The sequence below is a fragment of the Argentina silus genome (assembly GCF_951799395.1).
Source record: "Argentina silus genome assembly, chromosome: 5".
NCBI classification, from domain to species: Eukaryota; Metazoa; Chordata; class Actinopteri; order Argentiniformes; family Argentinidae; genus Argentina; species Argentina silus.
The window spans coordinates 16,136,924-16,156,338 of record NC_139659.1 but is presented as its reverse complement, the minus strand read 5'-3'; the positions used below and the strand labels follow the sequence as shown (position 1 = coordinate 16,156,338).

At 41.2% G+C, this 19,415-nt stretch overlaps 1 protein-coding gene across 2 annotated transcripts; it reads right to left on the bottom strand.

Annotated features, from left to right (window-relative positions):
• Window positions 1–826: 826 nt before the first annotated feature.
• LOC310805141 (reticulon-4 receptor-like) lies at window positions 827–16,659 on the bottom strand. Of its 2 annotated transcripts, none has more exons than XM_083670703.1 (2): window positions 16,272–16,659; window positions 827–2,828 (listed from the first exon to the last, which is right to left on the bottom strand). In XM_083670703.1, exons 1-2 carry the CDS (start codon window positions 16,291–16,293, stop codon window positions 1,453–1,455), a joined length of 1,398 nt encoding a protein of 465 aa, XP_083526829.1. In that variant the 5' UTR covers window positions 16,294–16,659; the 3' UTR covers window positions 827–1,452. The 2 variants fall into 2 exon arrangements, with proteins under 2 accessions (XP_083526829.1, XP_083526830.1); XM_083670704.1 differs by lacking the exon at window positions 16,272–16,659 and adding an exon at window positions 10,584–10,645.
• Between the last annotated feature and the right edge of the window lie 2,756 nt (window positions 16,660–19,415).

The window sequence follows — 19,415 nt, the reverse complement described above, 5'->3', positions numbered from 1 at the left end:
TGATCATGATTGAAGGGGACAAGACATTTTTGTGCACATTTTGGATTAATACCCATGTGATGCATGATAACAACTTAAATGTCATTTTTCAGTAAAACAATTATTTACCTTTGTAGAAAATCATATGAACACCCCTAAATAACTATATTCTCCTGGAACTTCAATGATATCTTGGATGATACTATTTAGAAAGTAGCAGTATGCAGTATCCCATTACATTACCACCTCTTTTTGCAGTATGCTGGCAGATGCCATAAGCATATAATGTAAATGTATTCCCATAGGTTCTTGCTGCCTATAAACTGTCAAGAGAGGGCTGGAGTGAATTCCAACAGTAAAACAATAACAAGAAAATGAGAATGTCCATTGTAGAATATTAAGCAGATACTATATTCCATCCGTCTATGGTTATATGAATGTTAATTTGCTTACCCAGTAGCCTACTACAGTCCATTTTTACTATTAGATATTCAGGGGGAAGAGAATAGACATGCATCATTACACCTAATAATAATAATAATATGCCAATATTACATTGATTGGCCTTGAATCCGCACATTGATTTATGTGTGTCACCTTCGTATCTAGCAGGTCTCTGCTCATGGGTTTAGCCTTAATTACATCTTGATGATACATTCCAGCATAATGAAGAAAAATGGGAGGTTTGCTCTCAGTAGTTTAAACGTATTTATCCAAATATAATATATTATAATGTTATGAACCGTGCTGTATGACAATCCCAGTATGCAAGGTTTGTGTTTCCTTGGTCATTTTTAAAAGCTGTTCATATCATGTTTGGAAATGTCAATAGACAAAACTTAAGAAAGAGAATACTTTATTTGTAATATATTTATACTTTTACACAAGTAAAATAAAATGCATATTTATAATATACAGGAACTTCAGTGAACAAATAGACAGCAGTCATATGAGATTGCTACCCGTAACCACACTGTGACAAGAAAACAGAACATAGAAACATAAACTTTTCATACTTTTACACTTAAAAACATAAAAATAGCATTACATAAATCAATTCATCACTCTAAGAAAAAATAATTAACAAAAATAGATGAAGGAAAAAGATCTGTCACATCTTTGGGGTTGTCATGAAGGAAACCTCAAAACATTCTTGGTTTAAACAGCATTTGTGCTCAGTCCTGTTTCATTGTCTTTGTGATAACCAGTCACCACCATTGGCAGAGTAAGCTTAGAGAAGGGAGGACATCCCAGAGAGGACATTTGATAGCTGAGCAGAGCATACAGTATTATCTGGGCACAGATCCATTAACTATATACATTGGTATTGACATACTGTAAAAAGGCATCCATTTGTTGAATTGTGTTTTTTTTTTCTTCAGCTCTCTCATTGCTCTCTTTAGATTTCTCTTTGAATCCTTGACAATTGCAATGAGTCACACTGGCAAGTTATATCTTATGTGATTGTACTTCCTAACAGAAGTCTAAGGATAGCCAAAGAATGGGTAGAAAAAGAAGCCTTAACGCTCGAATTGTAGATCCATGGTCTTTGAGACATTCAGGGTCTGACAGATTATTTTTCGTACATCTCTTCTTCTTCTCCAAAGGGTCAGTGGAAGGGTCTAGGTCCTCTGGGGACTGGTCCACATTGATAGGGCCATCATTTAGACTCTGTTTGTTCTGACTGCCATTCTTCATCTGGTCAGTTTCCAAGAGTTTAGTTTTGGAAATGTTTTCTTTTTCCTTTAAAGGATTGTTGGTGATTTGTCTGCTATTATAGGAGGAGGGGTCTGGTAGCCCCTTGCTGGAGATGATAGAGGACTTGTCATTGTCTGAGAGGCAGCACCGGGGAATACCAGCCCTGAGCGGACTCTCAGTGCTGGGGAACTTTCCAGAACGGGTCTTGGAGCCGAATACACTAATCCAGGTATGATGAGAACTATCATAGCATCCCTCCAGATCAGTGTTCTTTAGCCGTTTAAGGTCTTTCCCCACCAGTCTGGCTGGAACATGACACTCAAGCTCTGAGCTGGACCCTTTAAAGCCCTTGAACCAGTCCCACAACGTTCTGGCTTGACAGTCACAGATCCACTGGTTCCCATTCAGACGCAGGTACTGGAGAGACACCAGGGGGTCCATGGTCTCCCCAGTCAACACCGTTAGATTATTGAAGAACAGAAACAAAGTGGTCAGCTTGCGCAGATCGTGAAAAGCCCTGCGTTGGACAAATGTCACTCGATTCTGATGCAGCAGCAATCTGTCCAGGCTCACTAAGCCTCGCAGCATGTGGTCTGTCACAGTCTTGATCTTGTTGTTGTGGAGGAACAGGTAAGTCAGGTTGGCCAGGTCCAGGAACGTATCATCATGAAGAGTCAGTAAGTTGTTGTCCTGGAGATAGAGGTGCTGCAGGGAAAAGAGTCCCCTGAAAACACCGACAGGCAGCTCTGACAAGCCACACCTGTGCAGGTGCAGGGTGTGCAGTCTGGACAGGCCACGGAAGGCCGTGGGGCTGATGATCCGCAAGTCATTGTCCCCGATGTCCAGCTCCTCCAGTCTCTCCAGGCCATAAAAGGCCCCTGCCTCAATGTGACTGATGTTATTGGAGTAGAGCCACAGCACAGTAAGGTTCCTACAGGGGCTGAAGCTGGTGGAGCGGACCGCAGTCAGCCGGTTGTTCTGGAGGAAGATACGTTGGCTGTGGATGGGGATCTCTGTGGGGATTGAGGAGAGGCCCTGTTGTTGGCAGGCCAGAGTGGGCCGCGGCTCACTGTGGCATATGCATGGGGCTGGGCAACCCTCCATCCGCGGCACTGATTGAAGCCAAAGGACAAGAAAGTAGAGTTCTCCAACTGTAAGAGAGGAGAACAAAAGTTGTGAGATTGTGTTTGGTTGTGCTTGGTACATAAAATCCAACTGTCTCCTGTAAATCATCCCAAAATAATCTTAAACTTTCGTGTGTATATATATATATATATATACCATTTATACCAGTATTGGCATACTGAAGATGATAAGTTATGATGTTTCATCATCATTAATTTGGGATTCAAACTAATATAAATAACATAACATTTCATAAAATAACTCAATAGCACACATATTCTACAGTTGCCTCTGTCATATGAGATATGAGATCTCCAACTATAGCACAGGAAGTTTCTCTTTTCTACAGCCATTTTTTGTAATGAAAAATTAAGTAAAAAGCAACATTTACTTGGTTAAGGGGGTATAATGCACTTGTACAGAAACCATCTTGATATTTCCCCAACGGGTGAAGTATACCATTTCAAACTATAAAGAGGAGAGCAGCAGCATTGTGCACCAGCTGGAGACTTGTCCTAAAGTGAAAAATGGTTGCTTTTTACCACTTAATATAGTGAGAACACAGAGTAGAGAGAGCGGGGAAAAGATAGAAGAAGGAAGCAAGAGCGAAGGAGGGGATGGGCTCTCGCAAATTAATAAAACATTGGTGTGTTGAGAAAAATGGCTCCACACTAACAGAGCAAATGGAACTAATCACACATGAGGACAGCTGGGAATTGCCCACTCGGCCTGTGCTAGAGATCTCAGAGGGGATTTTAATGCGTCATTGGGATTTCGAGAGGGGTGGAGGGAGGGGACTTAATATAGTACTGTTACACCAGCACTAAGATCACATCTATCTGAAGCATGATGTGTGTTCTGACAGAACTCATTTCTAGTGCAAGACCTTCCCCAAAAAAGTAGTTCCTCCTTACAGGAAAACAAAGGGCAACTCAATTTGATAGAACTGATGTTTTGCTTGCCATACAGACTTGTGCTCGTGCACAGAAGTCTTATGTGGCATTACAACCTGCCTCACAATCACTTTGCTTGGGTACAATACCTTTTTTGTGGGTAGGAGAAACTCTGTGCCTCAGAGAGAGAAAAAAGACATTGAGATTCTAAAGCCTCTGGGAAATGAGTTGCTCCACTTTCATTGACTTTCTTAGAGCATGAGAATCACATTCAATCATGGTCACTAATGATCTCTGCCAATAAGTTGTATTGAAGTGGATAGTACACTGTGGATACCCTGTAAGCAGCCAATGATCTATTATACTATTGGTGCCCTGGGCTATTGACCCTTCTCTCTGTTGATGACTGCAGCACATCAGTAACATTCTCTTTCTCACCAGTGGTCACTAACACTTGCCAATTCACAGTGTTAGAATTGACTGTGTATTGTAGAGGAACAGTAGAGTAGAGCAACGTGGGCATAATAAATGGGCTTGGATGGATTTAGAATGTGTGATGCTTGTAAAAGAAAAATCTGTCAGAGGCAGCAGCAAGGGTGATAGTCTAATAGAGCCCAGTTAGAAAACAAGAAAAGAACTGATAGGAGTCTGTTTCTCATTTGTAGATACAACACACCTTCACACCAGGTGTCTCATAAATAACAGAGAAAGAATGACTCCAAAGGTAAAGAAGCAAGCAATAGAAAAAGACAAACAGAATGAGACAGAGAGAGCCAGTGAGACAGAGAGAGCCAGTGAGACAGAGAGAGGAGGAGGGAGAGCAAGAGAGAGAGACAGAGAAAGAGAGAGAGAGAGATGATACCGAAACAGAAAATGCCTTATGAAGATAAGATTGCTATCAATTTAGCGAGTAGAGGTTGAGATACCCATTGTATGCATAATAATGTTAATACTGTTCACATGTTGAGCGTCGAGAAATGACCTCATTATGATCCTTAGACGATCAATCATAAATGGGTTTTTTTATTTTTTTTTATTTACAAATGTCCAAATGTTCCAGGATATGGCCATTACCCATTGGTCCTCATAGCGAGTTGATAGTAAGGCAGGCCTTGGTCCTCTGACGTAAATATTCATATGCAACCAAACAGGTGCCAGCTTTGGGACTCTGAGTCCAGTAAGTCTCACAGGAGATGCTCACACCAAACACATTTGTTCTCTCTGTCATTCAGGTCCCCCCTGCTAATTATCATGAAGCCATCACATCCCAGGGACTGAGAAGCAATTCCCATAATGAGTTGCAGCCACATATTTAGCTGCTGTGAATCTGCCACAGAGTGTCATATACATTTTCCAACCAAAAACCAGAAGCTGAAATACTATGCAAGACACATAAGATGTAGGTTTTCACATAGGCCTACTGTATACTTATTTGGATTGGAAGTAGATACAAAGCAACTTATTGTATATTGTTCCAAAATCAAATGTCGGTTTCATATGTCTTTATTATATCTGTTAAGATTTACAAGACCTCCATCTTTGGAAATCCAATGAAATTCACCTGCAGCTATGGTAAGGGTAGTTTGTAATTACTTTGTACCATTGAGAGAAGACCCATAAAAATACAGCTATTAGATTGCCTCCTCCCGGCACAATCCTCAGGGGACCAGAGACTTTCTCGTACTTTCTCACATGAAACCAATCTCTGCACCATTTGGGAGTCTATGGCCATTAAATGCGGCAGCAATCCCACTCGTTCTTTCCAAAGGCAGAGTAAAAGTTGCTTACAGCAACAATCTATGCGAAAAAACAGATGTTTGCTTGACAGTACAGTATAGGCCTTCCATTCTCCAGACATCTTAACTGGTGCATTGACATCTATGTTGATTGATGCAGATTGTCCCTGTCAATTTTAGTAAATAAAGTAAAGCAAAGACAGTCACACCTTGTTATTCAATCTTCAAAGTTGAGGTCAGATAACAAACAGTAAATGTACATACGATCAGAGAAGTTCAACCCACACAACCACAGTGTTCTGTACCAAAGTTACGCAATACTTCAGATGTAGTGTAATATCATGAAAAGCAAGAGGATTAAAGAATGATTAGTGTATTCTTGTAAGCATACTTGTATTATAATGTTACTGTATTATAACGTTAATGATTTTCATCTCTCTTACGTGTGACATTTATTTAATTTCGACTGTTTTGGAATATGTTGCTATCTCTGTCCCCAGATAAAACAGTGCAAATTCAGAGCAAGTAAAGATAATACAAATGTCATGAGAGAAAAAAGAAAAAGACATCTCTGTCAAAGTTGCACTGTGAGGTGAGTGAGTGGGCTCCAAACCATCACAAAAAACACCAAATAAATTTGAGTGCTCTAAAAAGGTTTCCTCAAACAGGCTCTAGTGCTCAGCTCCTATGGAAGGGGAAAGGCTGCTGCATTATTTACTACCTGCTCCTGTCCGCGTGCGCCTGGGTGCACTAAGCCCCTGTGGTGGAAAATGGATTCTGCAGTAAATAGGAGCGATAACGCACGAGGCTGTTGAACCCTGGTGCATTCCACTCCACTAGCTCATGGCACAGCCAGCCCTGAGGTCTCTCATCTCTGTGCTGATAAGAGACTTCTCAGCTGCAACCCTTTATTGATCCATCACCTTTTAATTTAAGAGGGCTGTCCTGCCCTCCACGGCGCCCCTGCTGGCCACCCATCACTCCTGTTCACATTGCCTTTTCCTCACACCCTTATCTCGCCGCTGAACAACAGCTAAAATGCAAGCTGATGTGAAATTCGATAGCGTATCTCACACACGCCTGGAGAAAGGGTAGGAGGTGTTGAGCAAGCCCGATGTAGTGTCGGCGATGATCTGATAAGCGGGTATTCGACAGACAGCAGCTGCGATGGTGGAGGATGGCGCAGCTGTAAGGGACCTTATCTGTTGCTTACCCTGTTCAGGCTGTCGGAGAGAGAAGAGGTTGAGTCCACAGCCCTTCTGCCTGCCACACAGGGAGAGTGAGCTGCCGTGGGATAAATAAGCGTGCAGCTGGAGACTGCACACTGTCTGCTCTTACTAGCCCCTACTTGGTGGCTTTACAGTTACACTGTGTATATATAAAGGATGTAATTAAGGGGGAATATTGTCATTGAGACGATTATCCATCATCCATTGTGTAACTGTTGGGGTTATTTGGAATGTTTGCAGTAGCCAAACCATGTTGTGATGTCATTTGAGCATGGGGAAAGGGTATGTTTCAATGTGGCTGAATGAATATTGGTATAGGTTTATTGTATTGGGTCCAAATAGCTGGCAGCCAAACTTTCTTTCCTGCCATTGATAATAGAACAAAGCTCAGAATATCATAGTTTTATATGGCCTCTAAGAGATGGAGTCATACAAGCTCAGTTCACTATCTATTATGCAGTGATGTTCTCCAAGAAAAGTGGACCTGAACTTGGGAAGTTAGTGAGCCTTTTGAATTCAACAACAGTGGTTAGCAGGTTCCTGCTGTGAGCCTTGTGTAACCCAACAATAAAAGGAAATACATCAGGAGCCACAGAACGAGAACTCACACAGCAAAGAGAAAAGGGAAGGATAAAAGAGCTGCCAACCCTGACAAATGATCCAAATTGTAGTACTGTAGGAATGGCAAAACAATGCTGGTTGCATCTTCTCCTGTGTCTCTTTAATCATACTGTGCTGTATATATTAGAAAACATCTCCATGATATCAGCTCTACTGGAAATCTTCACGCCATGCTGCCATTACTAATAGACTAGGATTAGTTTGAGAGTCACACTTGGCACATAGCCTAGTCTAGGAGGTCTAGGAGCTCTGAGTCGCTCTTGTTTTGTATCATGACTGTGAGGTGGCCCTTGAGTGGGGGAATGGCAAAGGCATTAGCATGCCCTCTAGTGTTTATATAAAGCTCACCACTGGTGTGGCATGGTGATCAGGCTGTCGGCCTGTCGGCCTGTCAACCTGACGCCTGAAGACGCACCATAGACGGTAGAGGCACTGTAGCGCTTGCTGGAGACAGCTGGAGACTTCTTAGGGACCTAAGAAAAGACTGCTTGATGTTGCATCGTAATGTTTTAGCACTCATCAGAACATGCTTTCCTACATCTTACATGGAGAACCTCTATCGTGCCTTTTCTTTTATCTCCAATGCAGTATATTGAGTGAAACATCGGTTCACAGAGATATGAATGCATCTCTTAGATCATTCAATTATATTGTTCAAACTATGTTATCTCCAGATGGAATTTGCTTTCTCGGAACAAAACACTTTGTGTTTTATGGCAGCTTGTATTAAGATTTTGCGTTGACAAGAAAGTGTGTTGACTCATCGCTGTAATAATCGCACGCTCTATCTATTTCTGTCTATCTCCATCCCTATCTCACACCCTCTCTCTCATACATCCAATACGTCTCTCTGGTCTTTTCCCTTGTCCCTCCCTCCCTTTCCCGCTCGCTCTCTGAATTCCCACCCACAGTGACCTTGCATCTATCATCTGACCTGTCTTGTCTTTCATCGTTGTACATTCACCACCACGCATTCAAGAGGGAAATGTGTTTGTATGTGGGCACCATCAACAACAGTATCTGCACTGGGATCTCCCCTGCTCTCCTCCCTCTCCCTCTCCCTCTCCCTCTCTCTCTCATCAACTGATGAAAATTTCACATTTTGTATTCACCAGAGGAAGACAGTAGATATCTGTGAACGTAGCCCCAGCGATACTGTGCTGCATGTATGCATCACATGATTAGAACACCACAGTCTCTGAGCATTGTTCATCTAACTGAATACTCAATTACACCCTAAATGCTGATGTGGAGCCAAGGGCACGATGTTCTAGTAGATTCGTATTCCCAGACACATAATACAACCTTTGATCTCCCAGATTTATTAGCATAGTATGTGTTGTATAATAAGTGACAGAATGAGTTTGAATTTCAATGACAGAATATGTTGCCTTACTTTTGACACTGCAGACATTGTACTTTTTAAAAATGAATTAGATCAGATTACTGAATCAATTCAAGGACACATTGTACATCACTGTTGTCTCAACGGAAAGCAAAAATAAACTGTCAAAACAGAGAACAATATCATATTATAAAGTGGATCTTCTCTCAAAGCTCAAAGTCTGGAATCCAAAGGCTAAAATCCTACACCAAGACATTGTGAAAACATCAAAGTGAAAAGGTAATCCTTTTGGAAAGTAAAATCCCCAGAGAGGCCTCTGTGGATCAGTGAATATTGGATTAATAACAGAACTATAAGACACTAAGATATGGCTCTCATGTGTTTGGTTTAGTAAACATGTGGATGGCCTGATATCTTTGCCCCTTCATCAAATGATTACCATTGTGAAAGGGACTACAAACAATGGCGACAGAACTGCCTGGCAGATCAAACCCTCTTAATTACGCCATTATGATTCACTCTGCAGAGGAAATGGGTCACCTGACTAAGAGTGAGGGAGAGGGAGTGTTGTAAAGTAAACATTTTAAAAGCAGCTTAAAATCCAGAACACCAATGACAGGATATGTTATTTTGCTGATTTAATGGCAGCCACAGTAATACACAATTGGTGAGATGAATATCTATATTTAGTTCATTAAGACAATTGATATTTTCAATCCCCATAACAATGGGAGGAAATGTGAAAACCCAAAATGGGCTGGAATTATGGAATTAAGTATCAAACATCTGAATCAATATCCAGAATAGACTCTCAGCTGTGTTGAGTAAAAGTATATAGATTTTCCTGGAATATACTGCAGAAGTTGACCATATTTGTGTGTTCGGGTACTTCTCTGTCAATAGTCTATTATGGGATGACCTCCTTACTAAATAACTTCATACCCCATTGCAATGGCAACAGCATTGTTAATACCTGAGATTCTTCCCTACCAAACCTATCCAATCATAGTGCCCCTTATTGGGCAGCCCTCCTATCCTATCACTGCTCTCAAATGGCCTGCTACCAGAGGTGGCTGTGGGGGAGAAATCTCATTCTACCTGATCCAATCACAGCTCCACTAAAATGAGGTTATGGTGCAGGGAAAATCAAAGAGGGCAGAAACTGCAACTCACCGTTGCTTCCAGCATCTCAGCAATGGAAAAGGATTTACTGAGGAATGGTTAGAAAATCCCATGCTGATTCCTTTAAAGCCAACACAGTCATATTCACTCAAAGTACATAGAGCACATTCATACATGCACATGAGGAGGAAAGTGCACACACACACACACACACACACACACACACACACACACACACACACACACACACACTTTGATGCGTTCATGCTATCAAAAGAATAAGCCTTTTGTATTCTGAATTTGCCTCTTGGTTCTGGGGTAAATCTAGCCTCCAAGCCCTGTATATCAGAAAGCAAAGTTGGTGCTATCCAAAAGCAGCCCATATAAACAAAATCTGACTCTTTTTTTCTTTAAATCCCTTAATCAGTACACTGAGAGGAGATCACAAAGATTACATTGAGAAGTAAATCAGATTGAAATTGCTTAGAGGTGAGTGATAAGCCCAGCCATCACTTGGGTTGTTTGTCTGTGAATAACAGTTTCAGCTCTGAGCTTGCAAGGTACTCTACATACAGTATAAGAACCCCTCTGGCAAGGTAGGGCATATACCTGATATGTTGTCATCTCTGCTTAATCTGCTGAGTGTCATCAAGACAAGCATATGCAGTCATAATATGCAGGGAAGGAATCCTCTATAAGAGCCATATAGAGGCCAGCTTTCAAGTGATAGATACTGAAAATGAAAACTAAACCGTCATGCCAAGTTGCTGCTCTTGTTAAGGGCAGGGCTGGAAGTGTGTGCTGCATGAGGAGAGAGGCATCAATATTCTATTACCTTACAGAATTTCCCCCTGAGAGAGAGCTTTTGAGCATCCTCTGTTCTCTAGCCATCCAAATTTCCTTGCTCCCAGTCCCAGAGAGCCTGAGATGTCCCTCTCCATCTCAGGCGATGTGCTGTGTGTAGTATTTTTAGGGAGGAATTCATTAAAGACAAAAACAAATGCTCAGGCATTATTTATGACACACATTGTCAGAGCTGTCTGGTAGAGTTCTGCCTGAGTTTGAAAATGAATGGGGCTGAAAGAAAGAGATATATTTCTTCAAACAAATCTGCAACACTGACATTTCCAGTAATTTGAAGGCTTGTTATCTATTGTAAAAGATGCTGAATGGCTGTATCTCGCATGGACTCCATGCAGTCTGACTCCAATTTTACCTATAGAAATAACAGAGAGATGGAGTGAACTCGAGTGTGAAAATTTTCCATTGCCTCAATGTTTAACACTATTTAGATATCTTGAAGCTATAGTAACAAAGTTGAAGCTATAGTAACTCAACTACTACTGTCTAGTGCATGCCATAGCAGCATGTTACGTCATGTTGTGACGGTAATTAACTCTTATGTAACTGTTTTTTGTCAGCTAATCAAATAAAGGTTACTGATGCTTGTTTGGCTCTTTGTGTGACATCACTTGCCATTTATATGTTCTTTTTATAATTTCTATGACTCTTTGGGGTGTCATTACCCCACATATTTGTTCAGATATACACTATATAGGAGGCTCCTGTGCTGATAATTGGTCACAGAGGGGACACAAGGTACTGTAAGAGACAAAATTCCAGGTTTTCTGAAGCTATTACCATGGATATGGAGGGGACATTAACTAACGTGAATGGTCAGCCAAAAAAACACAGCTACCTGTCAGAAGACAGAAGTGCAACTGTTCTAAATCTGGTTCTTGTGAATTTATTGATGTCCTGTTTATCTAAGAGAGAATACAAATACAAAGACATACCATTGTATAACATGCAGTTTTTTAACAAAATCCAGTTTGCAGCAAATCCTGCTCCCACCACTGTCTCTCTCTCAATCTCCCTGTTACCTAACTACCAGACCACTGGGATGCTTGTTCTTCTGCTGAAAGATGGAGGGGCACTTTCTTTGAACATCCTAAGATCTAAAATGGTGAGAGTTGGCTCTAGTCTCCATGCCCTTGTAGCTCGCTTATTGATGCATTGTCCATTAACAGCATGGAGGCCATCTGTTCTCATGGAGGTATGAGGTAAAATATGCTAATATCCTGAAGTGGACTAGAGGTACAGTAACAAGAAATCAGGATGTTTATAGTGTTATGATTATTGGTAATACTGTGCTGCAGCCAAACACATTTGACTAGCACAGCCATGAAAATAATCACATTTAAATCACATACACATACAAAAAGACACAATCCTGTTTCTCTGTGATAATGGACTATAAAGTAATCTTCTTCTTCTAAAACAAATCTTCCAGTGTCTTGTTGGTTTTATAACATCTTTTTTTTTTTATCCAAGAATGATGTTGACAACAGCCATCACAAGCATTTCAGAATGTATAATAATACAAGATTTTGCAGCAGTCAATGACACCTGGATTTCAAAGAAGCCGATGTTGCTGTGGGTGTTATGAAGCGTAATTGCTTCATCAGCATGGAAGACAGATGACCCATTTTCAAACATTGTCCTCTGAGAAAAAACAAAGCTCTTTGAAATATTGCTGAAACGCTTCATTGTCTCTATCGATCTATTCTGTGGAACGTCTGCAGAATTCAGATTTCTTTGCCCTTCTTGGAAGATTTTCATGTTTGCAATACTGCTTGGAATTCTTCAACCGACGACTTGCAGGAACTGCACTTTGTTCAAAAGAAATAGCAGCTCCTGACGGTATACTTGTTGTGGGGATTAAGTGGGAGTATAGGAGTGAAACTGTGATTACAAGAATGCTTTTCCTGGCAGATTGCAGAGATTGCTCTTGACAGGAAACAACTGGGAGCTTGCTATCACTTAAGTAAAGTACCCCTCTCATTCCCTTGACCCAGCCAGAGAATACAGGACAACTCCCACTCCCGCAAAACATTATATGTTCTACCAGCAGGGGGTGTTAAAGAGAGTACAAGAAGAAAATACACGGGCTCAATTTGAGATTTTCATTTTTTTTAAATGGCTTTTCAATATATTTCTTTTGATATTAAAAGGCAATCTGACTTATTTCCAAGGACATTATATATATATAATATATATATATATATTACATTGCTCAGACCAGCATTTTTTTATTAACAGGAGAGAAACTTGTACAGGGGGGTAATGGGGGTGAAGAGGTCTTTAGGAGGGACCGTTAAGATGTAGCCTGAAGAGATGGGTCTTCATTCTATGGTGGAAGATTGGTAGTGACTCTGCAGTCATGACAGCAGTGGGAAGCTTGTGTAGTCTTACAGATGAAAGTCTGTTTGTATGACATTGTCTATATTCATTATCAGTGGAAAGATAATTTAGGAAAATTAAAGATCAGGTCAGGCTTTTTGAATACCTTTTGGATCTTTTAGTATCCTATTTGATTTGGAGCTTTTTAGCTGCATTACTTCAATGTTAGTTGTCCTTCCTGCACCGTACTGAGGTGCGCCCTCTGCTGCCACTGCCATAGGAACTGCACGTTTTACTCGAATGAGATAGATATCGAGTGGAATGGCTGCCCTTAGAAGGGCTGTGACCCAGCTGACTCAAGCCAGGTTTGGGGGCAGCTGAGGTATCTGAGCCTGCTATACAGCCAGCATAGTACTTACAATCGTAAAAGCTAGGAGTTAGATCTAGTTCCTAGATGGGAGGGCAATTTTACCCTTCAAATCACAGCACAGCCAATGGGCTAGTGACATGCTGACACCAAAGCATACTCGGAAAAAAGCAGGTTTCACCATTCAGACCACTGCCCCACTCAAGTGGCTTCCCTTCATTATGAACTCCTGAACTCTAGCACCACAATACACCACATTCAAGATTAGTTTACGTTCAGCACCTGATTATCCAGAGGAGGATGGGTCCCCTTGGATTCTTGTTCCTTTGAAGGTTTCTTCCTCCCATGGAGTTTTTCCTTGCCATTGTGCCCTATGTTTTTTTCTCCCCTCTGGGGAGTTTTTCCTTGACTTGCTTTTTGGGGGTCTATGGTTCGGTTTATTTATTGTTTATATTGTTTATATTGTTCTTGTTATAAAGCATTTTGAGACAATTGTCTTTGTAAAAAGCGCTATACAAATACATTTGAGTGATCTGATTTCAATGATACTGAACAGTGCTCGAGTAAGTAAGGGAAGCTAATAGGATCAGATGGTGAGTTCATTCAAGTATAGAAAATGAATTCAGACAATTGAATCCATAGATATTCCAGCAGACATGACACTAATTGCCCCAGAAACAATAAATCGTGTTAACAAAACCAATGACAGAAGTGTATAAAGAGGGTCCATCATGCATGCGCGCACACACACACACACACACACACAAACACACACACACACACACACACATTACACCTAGACACGCCTCCTCTGTGTCCAAGGCTGATTGAACCATTAAGAGTCCACCAAGTTAATGAGAGGGGCCCACCCACAGCATGCTCACACACAGGGATGGATTTAACCCCTCTGCAATTACGACTAATCTGAGGCCAAAGGGGTAGCTAATGGATTTCAATAAAGGAGGCTGGCCGGCTCAGGCAATTAGGACGTTGATTTATGTGTGCTGAGCGGTAGGGGGAGAGTGGTTGAAGTGAAAGTGCCGGAAGAACTGTGTGAACATATGTGCAGATGCACATGTATGACAGGCTTGATCTACAGGATCTAGAGTGTCGGGTTTGAGATGTGTTGGCCTTTACATTCAAGCACGAACAACGCATCTCTTGAGTCCTGCACCAGAGTGATGGAGAACGACTGATAACATGTGAGCATGTGAGTGATCTTTCAAGCCGTGTGACTTTTATAACATAGCTGTAACTAAATACAGAATACTAAACATGATATTGCCTTGTTTTTATTTGCCAGTGGCAGTTGCTTTCTAGTGCATAGCAGTGTTCTAAAAGTCTAAGAGTGTTCTAAAATGTTCTAAGAGTGAAAAATACAAATAAACGACATACAGTGCAAAAGCATAAAGCACACTTCCTTTACATTTAGAAGTCTGGGAATGTGCCAACATTGGATACTGACATAATAAACATGTTGTGCAATGTTTGTCAACTTACAAAAGGGATGTGGACTCTCTCTCTCTCTCTCTCTCTCTCTCTCTCTCTCTCTCTCTCTCTGTGTGCTCTCTGTTTCTTACGCATTTTTCTTACCATCTGCTCTCAATAATTCTCTATGCCTTGAATCGTGCTGCATCCTGTCGGCATTTCTCTCTCTTCTCTCTCCCTACCCCTCTCTCTCTCTCTCTCTCTCTCTCTCTCTTCACACACACACACACACACACACACACACACACACACACACACACACCACTTCACACTATGCTCTCTCTCTCTGTCTCTCTCTTACACTACTCAGATACTTAGATTCACACTTTTCCAACTTAATCTTTCAACAATAAAAAAGTCAAATTGTCAGGAAAAAGACATTCCGTAACAAAGCCTCAACTTAAACACTGTGTTCTCTCTCTCTCTCTCTCTCTCCCTCTCTCTCTCTCTCTCTCTCTCTCTCTCTCTCTCTGCTTCCTTTGAGCTATGGGATCGTTTGATGTATTTTCAGCACTGGGCATTTGGTTTGGATTATTGTTAATTATTCAGAGCTGTTCTTCTCTACCCTGCCACCTGGTGAGATAGACAGGGGGACAGGACAGCCTCCCTCGGTCAAATGAATCATAGCCTATTGTTTGTATGGGATTTTAGACGATGATTTCCTCTTCAGGAAATGGAAAAATCAGCTGTGACACTCACTCACTATCGCACATGTGACAAGACAAACACATATAGGTACTGGAAGGTATACTATGCACACATGGTTAAAACCAAGTAATCAGACCCAGGCACTTTCATCGCTTTATCGGTTAAGGCAAAAAATGCCCCGCCCAATCCCCAACTCCCTATTGCGCGACTTGATGCAACTTGACTTACAATGCAAACAGAAAACCTGCGACAAATCAGTTTCGTCGGCTCCGTTCTTCTTCTTCAACAACACCAATTGGGAAGACAAGACTGATTTCTAATGATGCAAACAATTGTCTTTAAAGTCGTTATTATGCAATCCGGTCTTTATCTGGAAAGTTGCCATTGTATATTCACAGCCATTCTCTGTCACGTGCTACTGTACATTTTTCCAAATAGGCTACTGTTAACTGTGGCTTTAGATTACGACCCTTCAAGATGGTTATAAATGGCATGATGATTATTGTATTTCAACAATAACATTAAAACTGAATATAACTATATTATAAATGTTTATCATAGTCAATGAATAAAGGCAAAACAAATGTTTGCTTATTTCTCTAGTAGGCTATAATATATGGTATAGCTCCGATCATTTGAGAAACATCCAACTCCTTATAAGGTAATTTGGAAAGTAAACATTGAATGTGTTGTCTACGGTCGTATCCCTTATTAACAATCATTGACATTATGTTTCTTTTTTCTCCAAACCGTTTTACAATTCTCTGCATAGGAATCAGATTATATAAAACAGCATTTCGATTTGATGTAAACGTATAGTCTACAGCCTATACCTACCTCGGACAGAAATGGACTTCATTTTGGAAAAATAATCCAAAAGAAGGCAGGCACCCCCTTTTGTGCGTGGAAAAAATGTATTTGTTCTCTGCTTGAAAAGCAAAGATCCAGGTCGAGAGAGATAGCACTGTAAAATCCAGAGCAGCGTCCATGAAAAGTTTAGCCCAAGGTTCTCACATTGAAGTGGGCTGGAGAACGCAGTCTCCTCTCTGCGCCGCGCTCAGTCATTTGAGAGGTGCGCGGGGAGCAAAGCCTACGATTTACATCCGAATAGAGGTAACCCAAGAGAAGGTGTCCAAACGGACCACATTAAAACAAATTGGAGCAATCCGATTGATAATAGAAACAATAACAGAAATCACAAAACAATCCACGGTTACGAAGGCATATATCCAACCGTCCCCCGCGTGGTGTCCAACGCAGAGTTATCCTATCTGGTGCGCTGTCGGTTGTCGTGTTGAGGGTGGGGATTCAGAGATCTGCGTCGCTCTATAGCAGCGTGGAACAAGACTGGGCAGGAGGATAGTGCGTGGGTGCGCGCGTTTGGGTCACTTTCTGAACGTGAGAGGAAGCAGCAGAGCCAGAAATTATAGTCTTTTTGAACTTTTATGAGCTCCTCGTCAGAGGTAACTCTAATAGGACAAACACATTAGTTACCCCGACGCCAGCAAGACCGATGATCAAGTTCAGCGATGCGTGGTTCAGGACCCTTATGCAATGGACCGCAGCTCATAGAACATTCAATACCGCAGTAGCCTATTTCAGAATCTTGATGATGTTGGCACTGGCACTGTGAACTTCATATAACCTGATTGCAACAATGGTACAGAATGGTATTTTTAATAGATAGAGCCCCAGCACGGAGCCATACCGTATGCACTGAATTCTCCTTTTATGAAGTGTAGACCATCATGTAGACCAAATCACCCTACTATGTTGGTCAGAGACAATGCCATGCGCGCTTTGTATAGACAATAGGCTCATATTAATACAGGCCTATTTTGATAAGCAGATTTATCTGCAACTTTCTTCGCGAAAAAAACAGTGAATTGTCACATAACAGCCTACACACAGTTACTGCAAACTGTAGGCTACCCTTTGTGAACCGTGTAATTTGCTTTTCATCTGACTGTGTTTATGCGAATCAACACCGTGGAAAGCGCACGTAGCCTATCCATCGCGCTCAATTACCCCCTCTACGGGAAAACTGCACGCAATATTTTGTGTGAAAGAAAACAATAAACAGGTCGTAGATCAGGGCTTAAGAAATAGTTATTTTTCCACATAAAACATCTGTTTATGCCATAGCATAGGTCAGTGTGAATATTGTGAATCTAGTCTCCTCTATATCCTCTCTGTGCACTTGGCATCCATTCACATGACACAGACTTTCTCTGTTCCATGTCGACTGGAACCCCTCTTTAAAATGCAGATGCGCTCCGAATTTGCCTCTCCACTCCATGCTACATTGCATTTTAGAGAGAGAACCCAAACCTCGTGAACTTCTTGGAATTGAGACAATGTGAAATTGCTTATGTTAAGCTGTAATTACATATAATCATGCTATTTTACTCACTTAAAATTCGAATAGGATGTTGGTAATCAACTGTGCCTGTCTGCAGGCATGCTGTGTAGTAATTGCTCTGGCAGAAACATGTGCAGTAGAAGTCTCTGATGTGCCAATACTGTATGTGTATGAAGTATTTAAATCCTTGTCAGCCCAAAGGGTTGACTTATTGGTCTCCATAAGTCTACCAAAATTGAAGTTATCCATCCACAAATCACTTGTCTTCAGACATGTAGCCACCAGTCAAAAGGCACAATCCTTATGTACCATGCTCCACTACTTCCTGTGAACACAAAATGTGTTATTATGAATTGTTATGGCCTCAAGAAATCGTATTAAGCTGGTAAGCTGTCAATTATGTGTGTGAATGTTCATGGCATGACATGTGTATGTGTGTGTGTGTGTGTGTGTGTGTGTGTGTGTGTGTGTGTGTGTGTGTGTGTGTGTGTGTGTGTGTGTGTGAGTGAATGTCCATGGCATGACTGTGGGTGTCATCTCCACTGTTTGTTCTGTCCCTCTGACTCCAGCTTCATCCTCATGTTCAGCATTAGTATACAACAGCCTTTGCCAGGTCCATTTTTCTGCTACATGAATTAATGATGTCTTCATAAATTAAGCACGTTCCCTCATCTGCCAGGGGACTTGTTATAAAGACACCAGTATGTGCAAGGATGCATATCGCTCTGATGTGTAGGAAGAAATATTTGTAATTATTAATTTACATTGACATAAAACATGGGATTAAAACCCTATACACCATCGGACCTTTATGAAAATGTCCTGGATTTTGACTTGGGAATCTAGCAGAATATATATACAGTTTGTTCAAGTGAATCATCAAATGCATGTTTTCTTTACGTACAGTACAATCTATCCACAGAATCTCCACAATTCAATTCAACTCAACTCCCACTCACTCCCAATGATGTAGCCTGTGATTGAGTGAGGTTGTAGGCGTTTCAAATGTCTGGAGAGACGGTAAACCAGGAGGGGCTTTGTGATTCAGACCTTCTGAAGTGCATGTGAGACACTCTTTATACTGAGGCCAAATGATTTGTTTTATGGTTTGTGGACTTATTCATTCTGCTTGGGCTTGGTAAAAGAAAGCTCTACTGGGCTGTCTGAAGACATTGCAAAACACTTTACATTCAACCGAGAAACTTTGTGCTATAGGTTTATTAGGAAAAGAATCACAATATGGCACAAAGGCAGAAATGGACATGAAGCAGCAGGCACTAAGCACTAGCTAGAGAATGTTTTAGAATCATAAATTATTTGTATTGTAGCCATGAGCAGCAGCAGAAATGGCCTCTCAGACAGAGGCCATTTTCTGTACCATGAACTCAAACAGGAGCCACACAACAGTCCCTCTGGCAACTGCATCTTGTGTTCTGATCAAAATTGTGTAGGGATTGAGTGATGTAACATCTGTTTTTGGATGTGCAGCTATTAATATTCTTGAGACACACTGTTCAGAGAGGGAACCCAAAGCCTCTTAGCTAGGGGATGAACAAGTCAATATGAACATGAATTAATGAGTCCTAAGCTCATCAGCAGCACAGAGCTCACCAAGGCCG

Coding starts and splice junctions, on each gene's coding strand:
- LOC310805141 (XM_083670703.1), bottom strand. CDS start 16,293: ATGAAGTCCATTTCTGTCCGAG. Junction 2,829..16,271: donor GAAGTCCATTTCTGTCCGAG/GTAGGTATAGGC, acceptor CCTCTCTTACAG/TTGGAGAACTCTACTTTCTT.